Source organism: Phycodurus eques, chromosome 4 (genome assembly GCF_024500275.1).
Source record: "Phycodurus eques isolate BA_2022a chromosome 4, UOR_Pequ_1.1, whole genome shotgun sequence".
Taxonomy (NCBI): domain Eukaryota; kingdom Metazoa; phylum Chordata; class Actinopteri; order Syngnathiformes; family Syngnathidae; genus Phycodurus; species Phycodurus eques.
In genome coordinates this window covers 11,060,849-11,081,147 of record NC_084528.1, presented here as the reverse complement: position 1 = coordinate 11,081,147, position 20,299 = coordinate 11,060,849, and the positions used below count along the sequence as shown (strand labels likewise).

The 20,299-nt window shown below is 42.1% G+C and overlaps 2 protein-coding genes across 2 annotated transcripts; one reads left to right on the top strand and one right to left on the bottom strand.

The window, feature by feature from the left end:
• The first annotated feature begins 281 nt into the window (after window positions 1–281).
• mdh2 (malate dehydrogenase 2, NAD (mitochondrial)) lies at window positions 282–1,516 on the top strand. Its single transcript, XM_061673933.1, has one exon. The coding sequence runs from the start codon at window positions 420–422 to the stop codon at window positions 1,431–1,433; it is 1,014 nt and encodes a 337-aa protein (XP_061529917.1). The 5' UTR covers window positions 282–419; the 3' UTR covers window positions 1,434–1,516.
• A 1,606-nt stretch (window positions 1,517–3,122) lies between these two features.
• On the bottom strand, window positions 3,123–18,550 carry rspo3 (R-spondin 3). Its single transcript, XM_061675554.1, has 6 exons — window positions 17,748–18,550; window positions 13,446–13,640; window positions 12,990–13,133; window positions 12,689–12,835; window positions 11,891–12,076; window positions 3,123–4,077 (listed from the first exon to the last, which is right to left on the bottom strand). Exons 1-6 carry the CDS (start codon window positions 17,845–17,847, stop codon window positions 3,875–3,877), a joined length of 975 nt encoding a protein of 324 aa, XP_061531538.1. The 5' UTR covers window positions 17,848–18,550; the 3' UTR covers window positions 3,123–3,874.
• Between the last annotated feature and the right edge of the window lie 1,749 nt (window positions 18,551–20,299).

The window sequence follows — 20,299 nt, the reverse complement described above, 5'->3', positions numbered from 1 at the left end:
ATAATGTCAACTCAAACGGAGGAAATTGTAAAATTGCTAAATTAAGTGAAATAAAGTAAGGTACGTGTTTAAATGTGGAGTGTTCTACCTTTACGTGGTCGTACTAACGTCACAAGTGGCACTGCTACATAAGAATTAAGGTCTAAATCCTTAAATGCGTTGCGTATTCTTGTTTTCATTTATTTTGGAAGCTCCGGCTCCAACACTCAGCAGCAGAACGCGAGTAAAAAAAAAAAGAGGCAACAACTTTGCGTGCCTACGTCAACTGAGGTGAAATAACGCGAGATTATTTGGACCTCGACTGCTACCGTATGATCCGTCTCTTCCTGTTCGCTAGCAGCTAGAGGACGTTGGTGTCACAGAGGAGAAGGGCTTCTTGGGTATTTATTTTCAGCTAGCGAAAGAAACACTACAGCAACATGTTTTCACGCGCCGTGAGACCGACGATCAAACTCGCCAGGAGCTTGTCCACCTCGTCGCAGCAGCACACTAAAGTGGCGGTGCTGGGAGCCTCCGGCGGCATAGGCCAACCACTGTCTTTGCTGCTCAAGAACAGCCCCCTGGTGAGTCAACTCTCCCTCTATGATATCGCTCACACTCCCGGCGTGGCAGCAGACCTCAGCCACATCGAGACAAGAGCCCAGGTCAGCGGCTACATGGGTGCCGACCAGCTCGACGCTGCGCTCCAGGGTTGCGAAGTTGTCGTCATTCCCGCCGGCGTGCCCAGAAAGCCCGGCATGACTCGTGACGACCTCTTCAACACCAACGCAACCATCGTAGCCACCTTGGCCGATGCCTGTGCTCGCAACTGCCCCGAAGCGATGATCTGCATCATTGCCAACCCAGTCAACTCCACCATCCCTATTACATCAGAAGTCATGAAGAAGCACAGCGTATACAACCCTAACAAGGTGTTTGGTGTCACCACCTTGGACATTGTCAGAGCCAACGCCTTTGTGGCTGAGCTCAAAGGCCTTGACCCAGCCCGCGTCAGCGTGCCCGTCATTGGGGGTCACGCAGGGAAGACTATCATTCCCCTCATTTCCCAGTGCACCCCGAAAGTGGAGTTCCCTGCTGACCAGTTGTCCGCCCTGACGGGCAGGATCCAGGAAGCCGGCACAGAGGTGGTGAAGGCCAAGGCTGGAGCTGGTTCTGCTACCCTCTCCATGGCGTACGCCGGTGCCCGCTTCACCTTCTCCGTCTTGGATGCCATGAATGGAAAGGAGGGTGTGGTAGAATGCGCCTTTGTCAGGTCAGAGGAGACAGAGTGCAAGTACTTCTCCACGCCTCTCCTCTTGGGCAAGAATGGCATTGAGAAGAACCTCGGGCTCGGCAAGCTGTCCGCCTTCGAGGAGAAGCTGGTGGCCGACGCCATTGATGAGCTGAAGGGTTCCATCAAGAAGGGTGAGGATTTTGTGGCCAAGATGAAGTGAACAGAGACATTAAAGTAGCTGCAACTTGCCACTGTCACTGATATTTCCAGTCTTAAATTAAAAGGCTCTTTGGCAAAACTCCACTTCTGTCTGTGTTAATTCCTCTGTTTCTCTTTTAGCTGAGTGATAGTCTAAATTCGGAAGCAGATTTTAACCTTTGTGCTTTCCCTTATCTTTTTAAAATATGAGTCTGTCCCATCCAGCTACAAAGTGGGCACTGCTTTCTTGCATCCTCTTTTACAAATATAGATTTCATTTATTTACATAAATCTGTATCATTGCTAGAGAAGAAATACTGTCATCAGTTATTTTCATGCACATAAACCACTGGGTAAAAGGCTGTTGACCATCAATAAACAATAGGTAAAAAAATATTCTTATGGATTGTATGTTTTTTCTTCAATTACTCTGGATAATTCTAGATACACTTGCACAATCTAATGAGATCAATACATTTTAGACATTTTCAGACATTTGTTTTTATTTGGCTGTTACATTGACTCACAGACTGTGCAGCTAAACCTATTAATTGTGTGGCCACTGAATGTACTTAATTATTAATATCCTGGCCACAATTTTCAATTAAAGAGAATTGGCTAAATGGAATCTATAATTGATGAAAGTTTAACTTTTTGAATGGAATTATGAAAATAAACCTTTCCATGATATTCAAATTTTTTGGAAAGGGTCTGTAGACTGTCTCACTATTGCGCTGCTGTGGTCCCTCCCCCCCTAGTCCCCTTGTCCATTCTGTCCAGATGCATTTTCAATAAACATCCTAATAACTAAAACATTTAAAAATAAGCAGAGGGAGTATTTCTAACTCCCCTGTTGCACAGCAAAACTGTTCCAGCACAAAGGCATACCGATCCACCATTTTGCAAGGCAGCAGAACAGGACAGGTTTAAAAAAGTAAATAAAATAATTAAAAAATATATATATCCTGGTCATAATTTTCAATTAGAGGCAATTGGCTGAATGGTTGTCTTTTAGCTGGAAATGACAAGTTGCACAAGGCATAAATGTTGTTAGATATATATTGTGGTAATGAAAAAGGTGACCTTTTTTGGGGGGGGGGCATTTAATGTCTAAAATTAGTCATACTCTTCTCAATACAAACCCTTAAGAATGGTGAAAGAAATGTTTCCTCAAAGGTGTCCAATCAGATCAGATAGAATAATTTCCTTAACACCTTCATCTCTTTTTTTAATATATATATATATATATATGTATATATATAATATATATATATTTTTTTAATAAACGGCCATACTACCCTGAAAACTCCCAATCTCCTCTATTACCACCATCAAACAACCATAAGAATTATTTTCTATATCGCTTATCCTCACTAAGGTTGCAGGTGAGCTGGAGTCTATCCCAGCTGACTTTGGGCAAAAAGGGGGATACCAAGTTGCCAGTCAATCTTAAGGTGTTTATAGAAAGACTTAGAGCTTCTTAAAAAGATGGTCTTAAGTAGTAACCTTCAATTAACGCAGCAAGTTTTTGGGATGTGAGAGAAAGCTGGAGTCCCTATAAAAAACAAACAAACAAACAAAAAAACCACACAAGTACAGGAAGAACATGCAAACTCTACACAGGAGGGTGAGGCCATTTCAGGTCTGTCATACAGTACGTGAGAACAGATAAAAGACAAGGCTACAGAAACCTATTAAAGTTTTATTTGACTTACAGGTGCTTTTGGATGTTGGGTGAGCAGCACAAGTTCAATTTAAACAAAGCAAAATCTTGTGGTGAATTAGATTTATTTTCCTACGTGACTAGAACTTGATTTATGTCCATGACAGCATGTGTTACGACTTTGTTCGCATGTTGGCTTTCTTTGACTCAGCAATGAAGGTTCCACGACATCAATTTCTATGGTGATTAGGAAATGGTCACAAGAAGGCAAGAACAAACCCTCTTTTAATTTTTTCTCTTTACAAATTCTGCACCAAATAAAATAAAGTAGATTGAGCTAAAAATCCTGAACAACAAAACAAAATGTCCTAAATAATGTTGCAACATCTACATTCATAATCCAAGAGCGCAACGTTGTAACAGGGCTCCATTAAATAACCATATCAACAAGCATTAAGGGTAGTGTAATTGTCTTTCGGACTGCTTACTGTTACTCCACACTGACATCATCTTTGTTTTTTCGTACCAGCAGCAGTCTCAGCAGCGCCTCTTTCATTTTTCAAATGAGACACGAGTCAGTTGTAGAAGTAAAGGAAGAGTAGCTACACAGAAAAATCAAAACATTTAAAATCTTTAGGCCCCATATGTGCCCCTATTCCGTTTGTGCATTAAGAGTTTATTCAAATCGTACAGGTAGCAGCGACACTCCCGCAGACAGGAGTTGAGAGGGGCAAAGAGTGGGTGAAGGTAAGAGGAGGAGGAAGATTTTGGGAGGTGTTAGACGTAATGTGTCCACGGAGCTACTGTACAAGGCCCTCCTCGGGGGAGAAAGGATCCAGGTCATGACCTCGCCGATGTCTGTGCTCTGTTTTGTTACTGTTGTCTTGGCGGGCCGCCGTGTCTCGAGCCCTTTCGCGCTCCCGTTTCCTGTCCCTTCTGACCTCTTGGTTCTCTTTGCGGTTGTTACGATTCCTCCGCCCTTTTCGATCATTTGACTTCCGACCTATGTTGGGAAAAGACGTTTATTTATGCAATTATCAAATCAAATTCCTATCAGATGTAGTGTGATTTCGAAAGACTCTTCACTAAATACAACTGCATCCATTAAATTCAACATACCAACAATACAATGTTGCATGCATTAAACTCCTAGTGCCGCAAGTATAACTGGAACGCTAGTGAACGCAAAGGTTCTCTACTAAGGGGCATCAGTTGTGTTACAGTAAGTGAAGTCCTGTGACTGTGCTATAAATGTTCTTTACTTTCACTGTAGCTAAGAGTATTACAACTATTATATTATATTGTATTACAACCTTGCTTAACTCTTGCATGGTCTGGAATTCCCAGTGCATTGACTCTCTGGCCACCAGTCGCCTAAGCCTGCACAACCTCGATACATGTCAATCTAAAAGCTATACATTAGTTATTGGTTCCAAAGATGGCACGACTCAATGCTGACTAACGCTGCCCCATAAGTATTAACTGTCAATTATATCTGAAAAGTATTTCAAAACATTTAGTTTTGATTGGGCGGCACGGTGGCCGACTGGTTAGAGCGTCAGCCTCATAGTTCTGAGGACCCGGGTTCAATCCCCGGCCCCACCTGTGTGGAATTTGCATGTTCTCCCCGTGCCTGCGTGGGTTTCCTCCCACATCCCAAAAACATGCATTAATTGGTGACTCTAAATTGCCCGTAGGTGTGACTGTGAGTGCATATGCCTGTTTGTTTGTATGTACCCTGCGATTGGCTGGCAACCAGTTTAGGGTGTACCCTGCCTCCTGCCCAATGATAGCTGGGATAGGCTCCAGCATCCCCGCAACCCTCGTGAGGAGAAGCGGCTCAGAAAATGGATGGATGGAGAGTTTTGATTGCCATGTCTAATTTAACGAGAAAAATGAAAATCGTTCCTCTAGAATCAAAATAGAACTGTATTTGTAATTTGTTTTTGTTTTATACCCCTTGTCCTCAATGTGGTCGTAGGTGGAACCTCTCCCAACTGACTTAGGGCCAGAGGCCTGGTACACCAATGGACTGATCGCCAGCCAATCCCATGGCATACAAATTTGAATTTCTGTATTTGACCAATTACACTGGAGCATTACTATATATTTAAAATTCAAGGTACAGTTTATGTAGCTGATTTCATTATATTGTGCAGGTCTACCTAATGTTGACTGCTGAGTATACAAGTGCAATAAACCAGGTTTTGAGCAATAGTGGCGCCTTAAGGTCATTGACCAGTAGGGGTCAGTCTTTAACAGCAAATCCATTGCCAAGCACATCAGCTGTTGCTGCCCTCTCTGGAGTGATGAGCAGGCCTTTGTCCAAAATAGAAAGTCTTTAAATAAACCCCTCCCAGTATCTGCTCTTGCAACATCCCATAAGCAAAACCAACAGTTTTGGTATGCTGAAGGTTTATCTGTAGTTTAGCTACAGCATAGAGTAATAATGATAATAAGATCTAGTCTCAGGGAGCCCTGGAGATGGGACCTGCGAGCGAATGCAGAGGCCCTTTTAATGTTGTTGTGCTGCTGCTATTCATGTGTGAGTGGAACCGAGCAGCACTGCTTGCTGGGCTGCTTGGCTGGCCGCTTAGGGGGATTGTGAAACTGCTGAAGTCGGCAGTAGGTACAGACGCAGGGGAGAGGGAGAAAGCGATAAAGGGAGAGAGAGAATGAGATTTCGCTCTGTCTCCCCCCTGTCGGCTATGTTTGCCCCCCCCACGCACAACCCCTTATTTTTGCCTGCTCATTAATCAGCTCTGTCCTCTTACTGGACTAGGGAAGGCTCACCTCTTGACCCTCTTTTTACCACCCATCACACTCTCGCACCAGACCTTTGCAACATGGTCAACCTGCTCATACCTTAACGTAATAAAAAGACAGCTATTAAGTGCACCCTAATGAGCGCCATCAAACTTTTCTTGCATATAAAAAGAAAATATTTCTCTTTTAATTTAGCAGTATGTTTATTATTGTTGTTGTAATTTGCAGTGGTGCAAAATGAAATGACTCACGGTGAACATTGTTTCAAATAGCTTAAGCAATGACAATAAACAAATTTGTGTGATTTGGTATTATCCATGTACAGTAAATGGACCTTATTTCGATTCAGCTCTAGTGGTGGAGTTCAACATATGGTATTGTCCTAGTGTACCTAAAGTGTGTGAGTGTATGTGCACAAACATACTATGGGTGATACTGTATGTCTATACAATATGAATATTTGTACAGTATATAGTAATATTTAAATATTCCATGCCACTGTATTGAGATCACAGTAAAGAAAGCTATATGAGTGCTTGGATGGATGGCTAGATGGAAGCACTGTAATCGGGTGCACTGACTCATTCAGGGTCTGCCCCCAGTCCTCTATAAACACAGGAAGTCCCCTTCGCTCTCATTGTTTTTCCTCTCCTGACACCATAACTATTTACAACAAGTTGGGGGGATTAGTCATACTGTAGACCCCGTGCTTTTGTGGAGCCAGAGGAGAAACCTAATCCATGCTGGGTTGAGATGATTAGGAGAGTGTTTATCAAAACCAACATGTATTTGGTTTGTTGAAACTGTTTCTGATGGGTTTTTGTAAACTGTGTTTTGACAAGTGTGTAATGGGCAAGCAATAAGACACCTCTTGAGGGTTTTGTTGTAACACTGTCAACAGACAGAGCACATTCCCCGAAGCCAGGTTTTAATACATCACGGTGTCAAGTCTAAGTGAAGATGACGTTACAATTTATAGTTTTATAAAATGGACTTCCTTTTACCTACACTAAATCGATTCATTTGAATTTAAGGATTTAAGAAAGTCTGTACATCAAGAAATATCATGCAAGGTTTTTGGTCAGTCACTGTGCACTTCGCTGGAATAATAGACATAGATTGTCAATTTGGAAAGTAAGTACAGTCGTTCCTCGCAATATCGCAGTTCACCTATTACGGGTTCAGTGTATCAAGATTTTTTTTCATTGTACATGACAGTACAAAAAATTTCAGTTGCTCGCCTGGATGTCTCTGTTAAAGTAAGCATCGTTAGCTAATTGAATGTACTGTAGCCTACCACTGCTAGTTAGAGCAAATTGTGAGCCATAGCAGATGGTATAGATAAAGAGAAGATTGAAACAACTGCTGGTGCTCTTTCAATTGCTTTATTCAACAAATGGTAACGAAATACACTAATCAAAAGCATTCTTAGCACACCTGCCGGTAGCCTCAACTGACTGTAAACCGCAGTGGCATACGCTATAGCCATGATACAGTATAGCCGACGTACAGGACGTAATCATACGCTCACTTCCATGTAACTCAACAGAGCCAACCCGCTTTCTAAAGGCACACACATTCACAGTCAGAGTATCTGTGGTGTAGAACAGGGCTGTCAAACTCTATTTGTCACGGGCCGCATTGTAGTTACGGTTTCCTTCAGAGAGTCATAATGACTGTGAAACCATATAAATGGTTAATTGCCTCATATTGCATATAAACAAGAAACTGATGGATAACCAATTTTGAAATTAGAAGTCAAGGAGAATAGTTTGTTAACTAACTGTAAAAAAAAAAAAGAGTCGGTAACACGAACGAAGGTAACAAAAATGCTTGCAATATTTTAACATTATTATTTATTACATATGACAATTTGAAATTTTGGTAAAGATTTTAACAAGAATCATGGAAGTTGAGTCACATGCATTTGCTTTCGCGGCCCACATAAAACGATGTGACAGGCCGGATCAGGCCCCCGGACTTGAATTTGACACCAGTGGTGTAGAATGTGTGGATGGTGACCCCAAATGAAAAAAACTAAACAAAACAAAACCTTTATTGGAGGATGGTGGTGAAGTGTATGCACAAAACTTTAAAATATATATAAATAATACCCTGGAAACTAGGTTGCTACTTCATTGATTTTGTCTATTGCAGGGTGGTCTGGAACATAACAGCCGTGATAAACGAGGGATTACTGTGTTGAGGGATTCAAGGAGGAAAATAATCCCTGTACCAGTTTGAGGATTGTGGATGGTGAAATAAAATGACGATATTTAAAAAGTGTGGTAGTGAGAAGGGCTAAAGCAATGTGAGAAGGAGGAGAAAACAAGGAGAGAAAGTAGAGAGCAGGAAAAGAAGCGGAGGAGGATGTATCAGTGTCTAAGGGCTGCTGGAGGATTACAGGGGGCTCTCTAAGGTCAGAACACTGACCCCCTAGCGTGTGCAGAACGTAAACAGTGAGGAGAGGATGAAGCAATACAGATAATTAGTTTTCATTTACCACAGATCCCAGAAGAGCTAAAGCTACTTGGTAATCGCGGTAAGAACCACAGATTAACATGGCTGCATCATGTTCTCACTTAAATTTAAGCCTGAAGAAAATAGTTTCTGGCAAGGCAATTTAGCAATAATGGAGAATTCAGGAGAAATTGTATATTAGCAATGATGTAACAAGAAGTGTTACTCTTGAATATCACACCTGAATATGAAGTTCTGTACACAAAATGAAATAGGCTCAAGAATGGCGCATAACATTGTGTCATGCAAAGGAGAAAAAATGTTTTGGAAAATCTTCACTCCGGTTTTTAATTTTCAAGCATTTTCAGTGACCTTAATGTGGTTTGCATGTGGCGAAAAAAAAGTCCCAGAATTGAAAGGACAATACTGTAAAATGATTTAAATAAATAAATAAATAACGGTTTTGCGGCACAGTGGCCAACTGGTTAGCACATCAGCCTCATAGTTCTGAGGAGCTGGCTTCAAATCCGGCCCCGCCTGTGTGGAGTTTGCATGTTCTCCCCCTGCCTGCGTGGGTTTTCTCCGGGTATTCCGGTTTCCTCCCACATCCCAAAAACATGCATGGCAGGTTAAGTGAAGACTCTAAATTGTCCGTAGGTATGAATGTGAGTGTGAATGGTTGTCTGTTTATCTGCGCCCTGCGATTAGCTGGCGACCAGTTCAGGGTGTACCCCGCCTCTCGCCCGGTGACAGCTGAGATAGTGAGGATAAGCGCTGCAGAAAATGGAATGGAATGGAATAATGGTGTTACTGTGGACATGGCCTCAACCTACATTAACATTCACCATTAGCCACAATAAAGCCACTTTCCAACAGCGAGCATTAGCAGGGAGCTTACATGAGGGACTATGTTTTCTTTGGTGTGTCAGGCAGTGTGTGTGCATGGGGGTTGAGGGTGGCTGGAAAGGGTGAGAGTATAGACAGGGGGGAGAGAGTGCAGTTTTCACTGTCTGTATTAAAAATCACGCCAACCCATTTGACTCTTCACAATTTATCACCACAAATGACGGCAATGTCTCTACCTAAGTGTCACAACACTGGATTGGTTGTGTAGCACCAAACTAGGCCGTCAGACGTGATTCAAATGTATAGGGTTTATATAAAATTGTGTATTGGTTTGTGTGTGTATTGGCAGCTGTGGGGATAAACCAGTACTGATCCCCTGGTCGTTGTGTGCCTCCCTGGGGGAGGATGTTGATGTTGGGCTGGCTGTTTCTGCTCCAGAGTGAACTGCTTTTCTGCTGCATCTCTCTCTCTCTCTCTCTCTCTCTCTCTCTCTCTCTCTCTCTCTCTCTCTCTCTCTCTCTCACACACACACACACACACACACACACACACACACACACGCATACACACACACGCATACACACGTGATTGTTCTGTAAATGTGAGGCCCCACGGGGCTGGATCTCAGCTTGTCTGCGATCTGTCATTTAACACTACAGAGCCCGGCAACAAAACAACCAGCTGTAGCCACCAAGCACCTCAGCAACCACACACACAGTTGACACATAAAACAAAACATAGGGATTTATATTGAGACAAGTCTGTCTGAGCGCAGTTTTCTTTCCGTTGTAGGGAAATGATCATGATCATTACAAGGTAGGTATTTTGTGGTCCTATTGTTTTAAAATCCCAAGAGATCTCGTGGGAATGGCACAATATCCCCGTAGCAACATCATACATGCCCCCACTCCCTCCAATCCTAACTGTCCTCCCTCTAACCACAAAGACAATCCTCTGAGTAAACAGTCATAGTCCTGAGCGGAAGATGGAATAGTTGTGATTGTACAACCCCAATTCCAGTGAAGTTGGGACGTTGTCTTAAATTTGCAAATCATGTTCAACCTATATTTAATGGAATACACTACAAAGACAATACATTTAATGTTCAAACTGATTAACTTTACTGATTTTAGCAAATAATCATTAACTTTCATTTTATGGCTGCAACACATTCCAGAAAAGATGGGACAGGGTGATGTTTACCACTGTGTTACATCACCTTTTCTTTTAAAAACATTCAATAAACGTTTGGGAACTGAAGACACTAATTGTTGAAGCTTTGTAGGTGGATTTTTTTCCCATCGTTGCTTGATGTACAGCTTCAGCTGTTCAACAGTCCGGGGTCTCTGTTGTCATATTTTATGCTTTATAATGCGCCACACATTTTCAATGGTAGACAGGTCTGGACTGCAGGCAGGCCAGTCTAGCACCCGCACTCTTTTACTACGAAGCCACGCTGTTGTAACAGGTGCAGAATGTGGTTTGGCATCGTCTTGCTGAAATAAGCAGGGGCGTCCATGAAAAAGACGTTGCTTGGATGGCAGCATATGTTTCTCCAAAACCCGCATGTACCTTTCAGCATTAATGGTGCCTTCACAGATGTGTAAATTACCCATGCCATTGGGACGAACACAGCCCCATACCATCACAGATGCTGGCTTTTGAACTTTTCGTCCATAACAGTCTTCTGTGGCTCTTTTCCTCTTTGCCCCGGAGGACACGACGTCCACAATTTCCAAAAACAATTTGAAATGTGGACTCATCGGACCACAGAATACTTTTCCACTTTGCATCAGTCCATCTTAGATGAGCTCGGGCCCAGAGAAGCCGGTGGTGTTTCTGGGTGTTGTTGATGAATGGCTTTTGCTTTGCATAGTAGAGTTTCAAGTTGTACTTAGGGATGTAGCGCCAAACTGTATTTACTGACATTGGTTTTCTGAAGTGTTCCTGAGCTCATGCGGTGATATCCTTTCCAGATTGATGTCGGTTTTTGATGCAGTGTCGCCTGAGGGATTGAAGGTCACGGGCATTCACTGTTGGTTTTCAGCCTTGCCGCTTACATGCAGTGATTTTTCCATATTCTCTAAACCTACACACATATTATGGACCGTAGATGATGAAATCCCTAAATTCCTTGCAATTTTACTTTGAGGAACATTGTCCTTAAACTGTTTGACTATTTTCACACCCACTTGTTCACAAAGAGGTGAACCTCGCCACACCGTTGCTTGTGAATGACTGAGCTATTCAGGGAAGCTCCTTTTATACCCAATCATGGCACCCACCTGTTCCCAATTAGTTTGTTCACCTGTGGGATGTTCCAAACATGTGTTTGATGAGCAATCCTCAACTTTCTCAGTCTTTTTTGCCACCTGTCCCAGCTTATTTGGAACGTGTTGCAGCCATAAAATTTGAAGTTAATGATTATTTGTTAAAACAATAAAGTTGATCAGTTTGAACTTTAAATATCTTGTCTTTGTAGCGTATTCCATTAAATATAGGTTGAACATGATTTGCAAATCATTGTATTCTGTTTTTACTTCTGTTTAACACAATGTCCCAACTTCATTGGAATTGAGGTTGTAAAAGCAGAGAGCTCTTGACTTCAAAACCTTGTCCATGCTTCACAATAATGGCAAAAAATGAGCGACAGTTTAACAGTCGCAAAACTGGATAAAGTTGTTATTATGTGACAAGGTTATTCTTCTTTGACGTGTTTTTGTCTTCATCACTGTTCTACTAACCTGGACATTGTTTCCTCTTGACCAGACACTCTTTGATTTCTAAGATCTCAGGACATGGTCTGCCAAAAGGCGATGAGTGCTGCAGGACCAGCCGTTTGCGGGTCTCCTGGCCCCGCTTGAAGCCACAGGTTCTGTCGGACCGAGAGCAGGGACTCCATTCGCTCCACTCGGCCACTTCGCAGTGCACTGAAGGAAAAATGAAAATGAAGAGGATTATCTTGGCTCCATATTAGATGAAGATGAGGATGTGTGACACATGCATGTTTCTTGTGTTCAGGATGTGTTCAAGTACCGCATTGTTGGTAGTTGTGATAATATACTGTAGATGAGCAACACACTTGTTTGAACCATTTTCCAATTGGCTTTTGCATGAAAGGTCAAGAACTCTAATTGTACTTTTTTTTTTAAAATTTTTACTCAGACTCAGCTCGCCTTGGTTTGGGGTGGTCAGTTTTTCACTTCAAAATAGTGCGCAGGAAATGAGTGTCTTCAAAACACTGACTGATCAGGTACTCGAAATAGTCCCCTATAGTACCTACTTTCGCAAATACAAAGTCAATAGAGTGTAGAGCTGTTGCAAGTACTACAGTGGAAAAGGGACGTAAAGTTGTGTTGACAGTTTAGAGGTTTGGCAGATTTTTGGTTAGGTGTGCGCCCGAGACCCTGAATAGTGTAGGTGGCAAAAAAACAGTGTTTTCAGTGCAACCATGTTTTATGATTAAATTGTGGGAGGAGTCATTTTCTTATGAAATCTTCATGAAATCATGTTGCATAGTATGCAATGCATACACGACTAACCTTGCCGAATACACTCCATGAGTTTGTCACTGGGTTCATAGTCATCTGGACAGATGTGGTGGCATCTCCCATTGAGCTGATACAGGCCCGGCCGGCACCTTGTACATGTCTCGCTGTTCACACATAACTCACACTCTGCAGGGCAAGCTGCAAAGATATACAGTAAATACAAATTGGATTGACACTTTTCACACTTTCATTCCCAGCTTGTAAAGGTGCATGTTGGGAAGACTTTGGTCATAAGAGGCATCCTACTCCAACTGATGAAACATTACATATACATATAACGCTGAGTACTCACTGGGAACACACTCCCTCTGTGTATCGCTGCGGACCAGCCCCTCAGGGCAGCTCTCTTGGCACTTGCCCAGGTGAAGGTAGAACCCTATCCGGCAGCGCGTGCAGAAGTTCTTGTTGAAGCAGGAGTCGCACTCAGACCTGCACTCTTGACAGAGAAACACGGACCCACCACCGGTATTTACCGGTATTTATTTAAATGGCACAAATCATGATGTGTGTCCTCTGTGTTAAATATACAGGTTGTCACTGTGTGTGTGTGTGTGTGCACATGTGTACATATCCCCCTATTGAGAATATACTGTAGGCCACTGAAGACAAATTGTATCTTACTATTCATACATGATTTTATTACATGCCGATAAAAGGAAATGTGACTTTTTTTCCAGTTAAATGCATACTATTGTATGACCGTATGCCACACATTGCATGGGAGAAAGATAGATGGCTAATGCCTTACTTGTGCACGTATTTCTTTCTGGTGAGCGGGTGCCGTAAAAGCCTGGTGGACAGGAAGTCATGCACACCCCGATCTGCTTCATCCCAATCCTCTCCAAATGCATGAAGAACCGTGGCTTGCAGGAAAGGCAGCCATTGTAGTCAGAGCAGGTTAGACAGCCACCCTGCTGGCACCCTGAACTCACACCAGAGATCTCTGTTGAGATAAGCAGGGGCATTGTTATGTATTAATTTGACAATCGTGTGAGTGCAATAGACAAAAGGCCTTTTTTCTTGTGTGTACCAACCTCACTTGTATCAACAAACTCAAATAAATCCAACAAGGTGACCCACTTAACTTGCTTACTGGCTTTTTGTTGAATTCTAATTTAAGTGCTCGTATGGGGGCAGCAATTGCAGCTTCCCCGCCCCTCAAATCACCGAATTGTCAGAGTGCTTTTGATGAATGAACCCCAAGCAAGTTGCTTCTGATGCGGTCAGTAAGAATTTACCCAACGTTGGGGCTTACTAAGTAAGTATCCTCTACAATTATTTTAATCAACCTTGTACAATCTGTGATTTTTTTCAATAGGCAAATCTTTTCTTTTAATGAGACCGTGATTAGATCAAAAATAAAAATTGCAAAATCTACCTAATAGAGATAACTAGAAATACAAATCTATGTCAAGCATGGACCGAAAAAAATCATGACTCTGACCACAGAGTGGCAGGCAGCCATTTCTGCAAGCAGCAGTGTGCACTCTGAGAGGGACAATGCAATCAGAAAATGGATGGCTGCGCGTCTGCTATCTATTCCTCCGATCCGTATTCAAGGGTTTATTAGAATATGTATGATGGCAATGTCAAAGAGGTATTGATTGACCAACACGATGTTCATTGATGCATCATATTCAGGTTGCCCTATTGTATTTAGGAGTCACGAGAGGGGCAATAATGAGGGTTACAATATGACTAGTGTAAATAGTGCAAGTGTCATAAATGTTGTGGCCAGTCGGTGTTTTATTAAAATGAAAAATCCGCTAAATATTTCACTTCGATGATGACTGATGTGGCACGGTGGACGACTTGTGAGCACATCTACCTCACAGTTCTGAGGACCCGGAATCAAATCTGGCCTCGCCTGTGTGGAGTTTACATGTTGTCCCCGTGCCTGTGTGGGTTTTCTCCAGGTACTTCAGTTTCCTCCCACATCCCAAAAACATGCGTGGTAGTTTCATTGAAGACTCTAAATTGCCCATCGGTGTGAACGTGAGGGAGAGTGATTGTTTGTTTATATGTGCCCTGCGATTGGCTGGCGACCGGTTCAGGGTGTACCCCGCCTCTCGCCCAGACTCAGCTGGGATAGGCTCCAGCACGCCTGCAACCCTAGTGAGGATAAGGATTATGGAAAATGGATGGATGGAAGATGACTGAATTACTGAAAATTACAATTTGGTTTTAATGTCACAAATCTGGCGGCACGGTGGCCGACTGGTTAGAGCGTCAGCCTCACAGTTCTGAGGACCCGGGTTCAATCCCCGACCCCGCCTGTGTGGAGTTTGTATGTTCTCCCCGTGCCTGCGTGGGTTTTCTCCGGGCACTCTGGTTTCCTCCCACATCCCAAAAACATGCATTAATTGGAGACTCTAAATTGCCCGTAGGTGTGAATGTGAGTGCGAATGGTTCTTTGTTTGTATGTGCCCTGCGATTGGCTGGCAACCAGTTCAAGGTGTACCCCGCCTCCTGCCCGACGATAGCTGGGATAGGCTCCAGCACGCCCACGACCCTAGTGAGGAGAAGCGGCTCAGAAAATGGATGGATGGATGGATGTCACAAATCTTGCAAACGTACACAGAATGAGCACAACAATAATTTATGTATGCTCCTCTTTATGTGAGTCAATAATGATCTCGAATCCCATGTGCGTCAGACATAATACAGCTAGAGTTGAACTCAAAATTATTCAAACATTTGTGCAAATTGTATGTACTTTTTAAAGGTTACAAACTTACAGTAGTTTCTAATTAATCAACAAAACAAGAACAATTGTAATTGTTCAACACAAATATTACAAGTAGCAATTATTGGTGGGGAATTGTATTAAGTTTAGCAAAGAAATAAAATTACCAATTGGGGTGGATCGCTTAATTTATGATGATGCATTTGATGTTTTTTTTAGATAGATATACAATATATTGTAGGCAAACCATTTTCAATAAAATGTAAATTGATAGCACCACAAATTCTGTGGTCACACTGTGTTACAGTTAGGATGCAATGAGGATACAGTAGCAAGATTGTTTATCAAACTTAGTAGACCTTTCCAAGTTGTAGTTAAATGTGAAAAAAAGAAAAGAAAAAAGAAATCAGTTTGGAATGTCTTGGCTCATGTCGATTATAGAATAGATAAGATTGAGTTATTTCATAACATTTTACAACTGTTTCAAATCTTTTCTACACCCTCCAGCCTTGTGCCCAGCTGCCCCCGCCCAAAATCCTTAAGATGTAGGAATTTGTCTTGGCCCTCACCTTACTCTGATACAAACTCATATGGGCAGTAATAAAAGTAATAAAAATTTATTCAAACTGTGCTCTCTCAATATTAATAATCATTGATCAAGTTGAAATGAAGAAGGAAAGAAGGAAATCTGTTGAAGTCCATGACAATTTCACCACCAACTTTCCTTTAAGTTACTGCATGATAAATTTCAATAGTTGAATTGTAGTCACTCCTACCCTGTCTTTCTCTCTGACGTCAGTACTCATTCACCCCCAAATTCCTCGACTAATCCTCCCAATAGTGAAAAATATCAGCATTAGGAATTGTTATTGTGCAACCTCTTTTATGGCAAATGAGTGTAGCAATAAGGATGATCCCATATCCAATGAAATAGCAATAATGTAAATAACTTCAAGATGAAACGTGAAAAGCAATACATAAACTTCATTATTATCATTAGCTTTCTTTGCTGTTGGGCTGGGAGAAATCACAGCTACTCCTCTAATTCCATATAATGAGGCATGTCGGCCATTTCTACAAAAGTTCAAGTTACAAAATATTGTATGTTACTGCTATAAAGTTTCAAAACAGCCAGTTATACATCTATTTCGGAAAAATCTGTGAGTAAGTGAGTGATTTTGTATTTTCTTTTAATTCTTTTCCAGGAGTGATGTCTGAGCTAATTTCCAGGCTTTAGGTTCATACTGTTGGAAAGCCAGGCTCTGCTTGCAATAGCCGAGCTAGATTACGATGAACGAAGCTGCCTCAAGCAATTGCAACCCCAGGACCCCCTCGAAACTCAATTTAATACAGTACACTGTCAACCCTAGAGGCATTTTCCTCCCAAATGTCCTCTTTGGTCGTCGCAAAAAGTCCTTTTTTTTTTAAAAATTATGAACAATGCTGATCAGTGCTAGAAAATGAGATGTAAAGGAAACGCGACAGGTGGCAGGGATAAAAACATAACTCCAAAGGTCTATAGGTCAGACACGGTTTTCTGATGGAATATTCCAGTTATCAGCGTGTCTCTTAACAGCCTTGGTCACACAACACATCTTTAGGCCCTCAGTGATAAAGTGGGTGTAGAAATAATTGCAAAAATACACTATTGATTGTTGTTTTACAGCCTGATAGAAGGGGGCTAAAGAGACGAGAAGCACTGATGGACTCCTGGGAGATAGGACATTTCACCCTTTTTCATATATGTCATGCTATGTTATTTTCAACATTATCAGCACGTGCATACTGTAACCTACTCTGTGTTTTGATCAGAACTTGTATTAAAAAAAAAACGTGGTGGGTATGAGACATAAAATGAGCACAGAAGCCTCATCAAATCATTTCCCAACAACAGCTTTGAACAAACAGACATTTTATTTCAACAGATAGGTACTAGTCAGGGCATGTTTCAGTCCACTGGACTGGAGCGTGGTCTGGCCCACTGTGGCCACTAGGGAGCGACTGGAACCAGCATACGACACAGCTCGGCAAGGAAAACAATTAACACACTGCCAATTAAGTCAGTCGCTTGAAGCGACGTACTGAGACGGCCACTCTTGACTAAAAGAAGGGGCACTTTTCAGTACAAGTGCGGCTGCATCAGAGGGTGCTGGACATTTCAAATAGTTCAACTCTACAAATCGATCAGCAACGAAATAACATTTCTGTCTTGGGTTATTTGTAACAACAACAACAACAACAATAATAATAATAATAATAATAATAATACATTGGCATTACTGTCATTGTATATATCGGTTAGGGATGAGGAAAAGTTAGTGTATTGAGTCTGTTATTCCACGTCGGTGCGTGTGCAGTACTCACGTTTATGTTGCCGGTGCCTGGAGGTGCTGTGCTGCTGACATCCAGTGTAATCCATGCAGTGCAAGATGATCCAAACAAAGGAGATCAGTTGTAATTGCATAGTAGCCCAAAGATGAGACCGGTAAAAGCCAATGTCAATGTTCACCAAAAACGCGAGGTGGGTCAAACAATCCCTTTTTGACAGTGGCAGAGGGTGGGTGGTGGATGACTCGTATTAGACAGAACGGGGGCCCCAACAATGTGGTGATATGTAGTGATGCAAGTGCACAGTGGCCCAATGATGCCTGGGCCGCTTGGACAGTAACATCATGCACAGGAGCTTCATATGTGCAAAGAAAGCCAGAAAGACCAAAAATCAGGCATCCAAGAGCACTCCCCCGAAACAAAAAGCCCAAATATCATCTGGTCAAAATAAGGAAACTACTGCAAAACGACTCAGACATTTTTAAATATTATATCCATTGGGAGAGCTCCAAGTGGCCTCCTCTTGCTCCTCTGCTGCGTCCCGGTGGAGGCGCGCCGTGCGTCCTGGTGCTGGTGGCGCACTGACGGGCTCCTCTTCATTCAGCATCAAAAGTTACAAAGCGCGCACTCACACCACAAGGACGCGTACCACTCATAAGCACACGAGACAGAAGGTAAGTTGTGAGCTCATACTCGCACGTCCTCTCCGTGGCGGACAGACACATCGAAAATCTCCGCACTTTCAGCGCTTTTCTGCTTTGCGTGCAGGAGTCATTCACTCCCCTCGATCCTGTCGTCTCTCTCTTTCTCTCTCTCTCTCTTTCTCTCTCTCTCTGTCTCTGTCTCGTTCTCTCTCGCTCTCTCTCCACACGAGCTCTAAAGTTTATTTAGAGGGCACCACCCCCCCCCCCCACCCCCGTGTCAAAAAGAGGGAGCGAGAGTTTGCAGATTCTGTAGGCCTCCTGCCTCCCACCGTGCATCCATGCCTTGCTTTAAGGTAGGGTCATCATTAGAAAGTGAAAGTAAAAAAATGTGATATATCCTCTCTTCTAAACCACAATAAGCACCATTTCCCATACTGAAATGTCATGTAAAGTTTGAATATATATTGACCTACAATATAGACATGTTGAAAATTACTTGATGACAACAGAGTATTACTCTACATCTAACTTTTGAATACACAAATGCTTTGCAAAACATATTTGGTTGTGGGGCACCAACTTACTCTTTGATAACAACTTCCTTAGGGGTGCAGTATACGCATTTTATTGATCTGTAATACTAAAGTTAATTTAACATTTTTACAGGGCACAATAGCTATATCATCATATTACTTTGCCAATCAGCATCCCATTGAAATCTGACCTATGACCCGGTGGGAAAAGCTGCCAATAAAATAAAAATGAAAATAAAAAAATATTTTCTCTGACTGTGTCGAATGTCACATGTCACTCCGTTCTCACTATAATTTGACAAATACCCATACATGGTGTTTTGATTCCAGCTCCTTGAAATAACTTGTGTTCTTATTTGCCACTATAAAGCAATTTAATTAATGTAAACATACAGTAAGTCACAAAGTAAAATCATCAATTCATTGAAATTTGGACATTGCCAAATGACTCCAAATGAATTGCTCGTGAACCACAGCCTTAGTAATACTGTAAGTCTCTTGGTTAAAAGAGGGGATGGCTAATTAAAAAAAACAAAAACAAAACACATTTAACACATGCTTTGTGCACCAACGCAACAGTGACATGGAGCACATCTCCTCTAGAGGGAGTCAGTTCCATGAAAGCACAAAGAAGCGAGCGGGTACTACAGTGTGGCCAACTTGCACTCGCACTTGACCTTCCCTTGCAGTTACAACTCTGTTTGTGTTGTTGAATCGGAGAAGTAGAGAGAAAGAAAAAAAAACATTCAGCATTCTTTCCCCTTGAATAATGACAGTAAGGACCTATAAATGCATCATCAGTAATTACTGCCACCAGAACTTCAGTCAACAATCACATTTAGATATGCTTAAATGCTGACATTCCTCCTTGTTTAATGAAATCCGAGCAGAGCAGTCAAGAGAGGCCCTGGATCCTCATTTGTCTTCAGTGGGTGGATGTGTATGCAGAAAAGTATACACGAGTCCAGTACTTCTCTTCTCTGTGGCTTCTGGTTTTCCATCATCTCTGGGCCGAGGAAATCAATGCAAACACAGTGGTCTTTCTCTTTATGGCACTACTTCCATGTTTGTCCTGCTCAAAGCCAGAAACAGTACAGTCAAGCATAGCTGAGACTGATTCATTGTTTCAAACCCTTTCACCTCTGAGCTTGCGTCTCTGAATCCAGATTGGATCGCTGATAATGGGTGACGAGTGTTATAAAGTAATTTACTAGACTGTGCCAAAAAGTTTGAATTTTTTTATAGGCGTTCAGTATATTTGGACATAGAACATTAGACTTGTTCTGCTAAACTCATTTAGGAAGAGAGATTTACTGTAATACGCTTGCGTCCATTAAATTACAAATAATACAAGACTAAAACTGATATTGAATGTTAATGTGTTGTTAGCTCAATGTTAGCCCCCAGCCCC

Excerpts from the sequence above, each read along its gene's own strand:
- rspo3 (XM_061675554.1), bottom strand. The coding sequence starts at position 17,847 with ATGCAATTACAACTGATCTCCTTTGTTTGGATCATCTTGCACTGCATG. Across the intron at positions 13,641-17,747 it reads CAGGCACCGGCAACATAAAC|AGATCTCTGGTGTGAGTTCA; the intron begins GTGAGTACTGCA and ends TTATCTCAACAG. Across the intron at positions 13,134-13,445 it reads AGAAAGAAATACGTGCACAA|AGTGCAGGTCTGAGTGCGAC; the intron begins GTAAGGCATTAG and ends TTCTCTGTCAAG.
- mdh2 (XM_061673933.1), top strand. The coding sequence starts at position 420 with ATGTTTTCACGCGCCGTGAGACCGACGATCAAACTCGCCAGGAGCTTG.